General features: G+C 51.7%; 1 protein-coding gene across 1 annotated transcript; it reads right to left on the bottom strand.

Moving 5' to 3' along the window:
- Nucleotides 1–202: 202 nt before the first annotated feature.
- On the bottom strand, nt 203–3,176 carry LOC133912736 (indole-3-acetic acid-amido synthetase GH3.8-like). Its single transcript, XM_062355625.1, has 3 exons — nt 2,300–3,176; nt 2,085–2,186; nt 203–1,930 (listed from the first exon to the last, which is right to left on the bottom strand). Exons 1-3 carry the CDS (start codon nt 2,644–2,646, stop codon nt 547–549), a joined length of 1,833 nt encoding a protein of 610 aa, XP_062211609.1. The 5' UTR covers nt 2,647–3,176; the 3' UTR covers nt 203–546.
- Nucleotides 3,177–6,447: the final 3,271 nt, after the last annotated feature.

The following is a 6,447-nucleotide window of genomic DNA, read 5'->3' as shown; positions in this document are numbered from 1 at the left end:
GAAAGGTTGGTGGAGCTAGACTGCTAGGCAAGGAATTGGGTCAGTGTGGGTCTGCCGACCAGCTGGCAGTTTTGGCTCGTGAAGACATCAAGTTATCCAAAGACCAAAGGTCCATCGCCCCAACAAGATCCTGACGACTGACGAGGATAGTAAAGCGTTATTGGAGTGCAAGTACAGCAGATAAATTTGGGGACACACCATTTATAGCACGTTAATGATCACTTTCCGTTCCTGGCATGAAACTACAAGTACTAGTAAGCAATAACAAACAACACTCACTAAACACTACTACTGATTAACAGCAACAGCTAAGGCACCCACATTACATAGCACGCACTCAACTCAACACTCTTAACTCAAAAACGACTGACTGGCCTACTGCCTGGCTGGACAGCACAGGAGAGAAAATTTGCAGAACTAATACTAGCTAGTACTACGACAAAGTGCGAGTATTCTACTACGGCGAACGTGACGCTTCACCGCGGTCCACGGCCCGATCTAAGCTTAGATGCATGTTCTGCCGATGATACGGTTGGTTGCGGCGGTTTAGTCTGACCGGCCGGCCGCCGGCGCCCAGTGCGGCGGGGAGGGGCTGGAGTGGCGTGACACTACGCGGGAGTCGAGCAGCTCCACGATGGGCGGAAAGGACACGCAGCGGGGCACCTTGTACTGGTTGATGGAGGCGCCGCGGGAGATGGCGTAGTCCATCAGCTCCTCGAACGTGCCGGACCGGACCACCAGGATCTCCAGCGGCCCGATCGACCGGTCCGCCACCCGGCTCTGCCGATACACCGAGTTCAGGGCCTCCTCCATCTCCAGGCAGCACCGCTCCAGCACGTCGCCGTCCACGGCCTGCCCGCTCTGTGGGCCCTTGGTCAGCAGCTCCCAGTAGATGACGTAGTGCCCCGGGATGCTCTTGGTGCACGCGTGGCTCGTGTACTCCACCACCGCTGCGCCGTGCGGGCGGAGCAGCGCCGACGCGCGCTCCACGGCGCGCTGCAGCTCCGCCTCGTCGGTCTTGTCCGACTCGATGGACAGGAGCACGTTCTTGCGCCGCACGAACCGGAACTGCGGCGCCGCGTTGTGGAACCTCGTCACGCGGAGGATGTCACCCACGCGGTACCGGTACAGCCCGGCGTACGTGGTGATCACCAGCTCGTAGTCGCGCCCGGCCTCCACGTGGGCCAGGTCCACCAGCTGAGCCGCGTCGCCGGACGCCACGCCGCTCGCCTCGTCCAAGGGGAGGAACTCGAAGTAGCCCATGTTGGGCATGATGGTGTAGGAGACCTCCGACGGGTGGCACATCGGGCGGAGGTTTAGGCCGAAGTAGCATTCCGACGAGGCGTACATGGTGCACGCCATAGGAAGGCCGCCGCTGTAGTACTCCAGGGTGGGGATGTACTGCTGCATCGCGCCGGTGACGATCACGTCCAGGTACTTGGTGTTGGGCCAGACGCGGGTGATGATGCCCGCCCAGTCGCCGCGGGAGCACTCGGCTCGGATGAAGCGGGCGAGCTCCGGGTCCGCCCGGAGGATGGCCGCGACGGCCTCGCGGACGGACGGGTCGGTGACGCGCGAGTTGAGCGAGCCTGCCTCGATGTCGTCGGCAAGCTGCTCCCAGTGGAGCTGGAGGAACCGGATGGCGCGGAGGAGGCCGGAGGCGAAGACGGCGCCGACGCGGAGCACGTCGTGGCGCTGGCACAGGCCGCACACCATCTGCGCGTACATGCTCTGGAACGCGTCGGCGCAGAGGATAGCCGCCGTGGGGCTCGTGTAGTCGTGGTACGGGTCGTACGGCCGGTTCTTGAAGTGCTCGCTCTTGTAGTAGCTGGTCAGCACGGGCCGCGCCGTGAGGCCGCCGGGCGTCGTGGTCTCCGACTTGACGAAGAGGAAGTAGAGCGCCTTGCCCTTGTCCAGCCCCGCCACGTACCTGCGGTCAAATTGCAATCGTCGGCACATTAGTACAAACTGTCCATCTCATCTCAACACGACTTATCGTGACATGATTTTCATGATCTGTAGCTATCTACGATTTGTCTTTATTTGTCAAATCAATAGATGGTACTAGTTATCGATGAACTTACTGGTTCATGACCGGCATGAGGAGGCTGTAGAGCAGCTGGCGCCGGTCGAGCTCCTCCTTGATTGTCGGCATCAGCTTGCGCTCGCCGGCCGAGGTCCCCGAGCTTCAGTTAAACCAAAAAAGACAAGATATTCAGCACCGTAACTTGTTTAGCAGAAACGAATTTAGCCAAAGATTCCACTTTTAACCAGGCATGATTAGTTTACGATTGCATACCTGGTGAGGAACTCGGAGATGGGGTGGGCGGAGAGGATGGGCGAGCGGTCGCCGTTGGCGATGCGCTGGATGTCAGGCTGCAGGTCCTCGTAGGTGACAACGGGCACCTTGGCGCGGAAGGCGGCGCGTTCGGTGGCGCCGGCGACGCCGTACCGGGCGAGGTACTCGGTCTCGGCGTTCCTGGCGATGATCTCGGCCAGGACGCGCTCCTGCACGGCGTCGACGTTGGAGGTCATCTCCTCGATGAACCTCAGCTTCTCGGCGTCCTTCTCGCTCCCCACCGCTGCAGTAGCCGGGGCTGGCGCACGCAGCGCCGTCGCCGCGGGCATGTCCGTCATCACCGCCATCCAAAATGGTCAGGTTCAAACGATCGAATTTGTTACTGGTACTAGTCAGCTAGCTGGATTCAGATTCCAAGAACCGGGGTCGATGGAACAGAAGCAGAGGAGGAGATGCTGGTCTGCGATGGAACAGAAACGGTGACAATGGAGTGGAACAATGCCTGTGTTGTTGTGCAGGAGTAGTTGTGCGATGGGTGTGGAGGCTGTGGGACGGGAGGAGGCGAGTTTATATAGGTGGGCGGAGAGGGAGGGCACGAGGGTGACGCCGAGGAGTGTCGGGGCCGGGGGCGGCAGGGTGGGGACCGGTGTCACGTCGGGAGGTGGGCAGACGCCCGGCAAGCTCGCCCACGTCGGACTCCGGACAGGTCATCGCCCGGCAAGCTCGCCCTCGCGCCCCCGGGGGCGTGCGCGAGGCCTGGCGGCGACCGGCGATGCGCCTCGGCCGCGCGCGGTGGCGGAGGGCAACAGGGGCTTGTGCTGTGCTCCTAGGTGTTTATCTCGTGCCGGATAAGATGGGACTCGACCGTTCAGGAGCAGTGAGCGGTGTCTAGCTACCTGATCTCGATGGATCGATCGGCTAATCGGCAGCGTAGGTGTACTACTGGTGATCGACATTCTAGAATAGGAGGAACAGCACCTGGATGCCGATCGTTGGTGGGTTAATGTGTCTCTGAGTTAGACTGCTACATTTGGAATGCCTGTGAAGAGGAGACACCAAGTCCACTCTTCTGACACCGCCCCTCAGTTTCTTTGTGTGGGACTACTCGTTTTTCTTCTTCATTTTTTCAGCTCAATCATGACCGTCAATGTTGCTTCAGTAATCTAGCACAATAATTATGTTTTTCCGCATAGCATAGTCATCGTATATTCGTATTTGTGAACTAGTGGCCAGAACGAGTGAATGACAAAGACCAGGACCTTTACTAGAGATTTACAAACACAGACAACCCCCCGTCGTGGTCATGTCCGGCTGTCTTAGGTTTCTCAAAAACTTTCTACAAAACAAGTTGAAGTAAAATGTTCTCAAAAAGTTTACTTGCTTTGTGTGAGACTGCTAATCTGTCATTGGATTAAACACTGTGACACAGATGACAGATCTCACTAACTCGTGCATGGTGAACAGAAGATGTGCTGCACGCGTACGTGTTGCCGCTCTTCGAAAAGCGCCCGGTCGGAGCGCGGCGAAAACGCCACTGGACAAGGCGGAGATGTCCTCTCGCGTGGCTAAGTGTACGCCGTCTTATCCCTCCTTGTCGCATGCTCGTCCACCCCCTTCCCGTTGTCGTACGAGCAGAGGCCATTGCGCCATGTCCACTGCCGCCGCCGCCGCCGCCGCCGCCGCCGCCTTTTTCCCCACTTTTCTTTTTGGCGATTCCCTGTGCCCGGCCGTATAGTTCGACAAAGGCAACGGCAAATCTTGTTCTTGAAAAACCAAATTGAATGTACTTTAGTTTATTTGTTATAAGTGATTAATATTAGTATTTATTTAGTTTGATGATCTCTGGTTTTGTATGAACATTGATGCGATTTCAATTGATTTGAAATTTTATTTGAACATATTGATTATGAATTAACTAGAATTGGAATTGGAGATATGTGTTTGCTTATCTTATGTGTGCAAGTGATGGATATAACTTGGCGGTTGATAGCGGGATGATCGGGGCTAAGCGGAGTGCTTGATGCTAAATGATAAGGAGGCTGGACGGAGTAAAGGATGATTCTAACTGAACACGTGAAGGTCATGCAAAACATGAAAAATAGAGGAAGACAACGTGTTGATAAAATCAAGCGAAAGAGATGCCGGTGCAAGTAACAAGGCGGCCCGAGGATCGGGAGCGAAAGAGATTTGCCGACGGTCAGGATCGCATGACGGAGTACACGCGTCAACATTGAAACGCTTGCTTAATGTGTAAGCAAGATGACGAGCCACGCTTTGAGAAGCGTGCAAACAATTTTGTGGTTTGGCCTTAAAACCGTGGGAGTACTAGAGGAGTATATGGCACCATCACAGAGCTTGCGCCGAGATAAAGCTAAGTCGTGAAAGCATCACAGCCATCCAATAAATTGAGAAGAAAATAGACCAAAATGCTCTCGGTGTTAGGTATGAATGTACTATAGGAGATAGCTACTTTGGAAAAAAAAGCTAGAAAACTTAGGGATCAAGTTTTCTGGGCCTATAAATAGAGGGTAGGGCTATGAAAAAGTTGGAACCAGCCACTTGAGCCCCCTTGTACCACCCATTTAAGAGCTTAGAGTTAGGGTTTTAGAGGAGAGAATGATGAGTACATAACCTATGTAATATGTGAGAGTTTTGAGAGATAAATCTTTGTAATTCACTTAAAATAGGGCTGACCTCTTTGAGTAATGAAGTTTATGTTTTTGCATATGCTTGAAGTCTCCTCCTTTTAGTTTCTCTCTATTTGTTCCCTTGCAAATTTTCAAGTTTATCGGTTTCTGGTTTTGATTTTCATTTTAGTTTTTTGGTTGAAATTTCAGCACCTTGTGAGGTCATTCTTCTTATTGCTAAAGGCATAAAATTCGTATACACACGCTTATGTGATTGTGTCTTGAATTCCCTTGCAAATTCATATTTTACTATTTCTTTGCAAGTTGTGATATTTCGCGTGCTAAGACACATGATTTGATCTTAAATGGAACATGTGGTTCATATACCATTCATGAAGTCGTGTTGCCTAGATTTTCTTTTGTTAAAACTTCTCTATATTTTTACTTTCGCTTGAGTTTTGAGGCATTTATTCACCCCCTCTCTAGTCGTCAATCTTGTTCCTACAATTGGTATCAAAGCCAGTTTAGTCACTTTTTAACCATAACCGGCTTTGTGATCCATAGACGATATGGAGAGAAGTGGGAAGATTCCGCTGTTTGATAGCCATGATTTTTTGTACTGGAAGGTGTGTATGGAGGCTTATCTCTGAAGCTAAGGAAGTGCAATTTGGAAGTTAGTTGATTCCAACTACGAGATCCCTACTGCTTGCATGACTCAAGTTCAAACCGAACAGTATGAGGCCAACAAAAAGGCCAGAAATATTTTGTTCATAAGTATGAGTTAGAATGAGTTTGACAGGGTTTAGCACATCCGTACTACCGGGAGATCTGGACTACTGTGAGTGTCTTTCATGAAGGCACTAATCAGATTAAGGCTAGACGTCAAAGCACATACAACCAATAATATCAAATGTTTATGTAAGACCCCGGAGAGTCTTTGTATGCTATGTTTGCTCACTTTGATGGAATTGTTAGCAATCTTCGATCAACTGGTGTTTTACCTTGCTCTGACCACGAGAGAGAGCGATTAAGATTCTCTATGCTCTGGATCGTAGCATATGAGAAGTAAAGATCTCAAACATTGAAGAGTCATCAAGTTACGACACGTTAACTTGTGATGAACTCTTCAGCAAGCTCAAGTCCACCGAGATAGCCAAGGCAACTCAGATTGGTCTTGGAAATCCCTTGCCTCAGAACATGGTATTTGTTTTCGGACCTAGCGGTGGCAACCAGTCTGGAGTTGATGTTTCTTGTGCTAACACTTTATCTGGTGGATTTGCTTTGTCTTCCTTGATCTCTATCATAGAGGTGCAGGTGGATGTGCCTGATGATGAGGATCTTGCACTGATCGTGAAGAAATTTACCTGCTTCTACAACAACCGCCGAGATCATAGGAGGGGCAGTTCCCGTGCTTGCTTTGAGTGTGGTGACACTACCCACTTCAAAGTGGATTTCCCTAAGCTCAAGAAGAAGGAAGACCATGATCACGACTACGATAAGCACAATATGAAGAACAAGAAT

Source organism: Phragmites australis, chromosome 3, assembly GCF_958298935.1.
Source record: "Phragmites australis chromosome 3, lpPhrAust1.1, whole genome shotgun sequence".
NCBI lineage: Eukaryota > Viridiplantae > Streptophyta > Magnoliopsida > Poales > Poaceae > Phragmites > Phragmites australis.
This window is presented reverse-complemented; position numbering and strand designations above follow the sequence as displayed.

What these genes read in the sequence shown, in the direction of transcription:
- LOC133912736 (XM_062355625.1), bottom strand. Translation starts at nt 2,646, where the DNA reads ATGGCGGTGATGACGGACATGCCCGCGGCGACGGCGCTGCGTGCGCCA. An exon ending in ATCTCCGAGTTCCTCACCAG is followed by an intron (nt 2,187 to 2,299) that starts GTATGCAATCGT and finishes GTTTAACTGAAG; the next exon opens with CTCGGGGACCTCGGCCGGCG. An exon ending in CTCATGCCGGTCATGAACCA is followed by an intron (nt 1,931 to 2,084) that starts GTAAGTTCATCG and finishes ATTTGACCGCAG; the next exon opens with GTACGTGGCGGGGCTGGACA.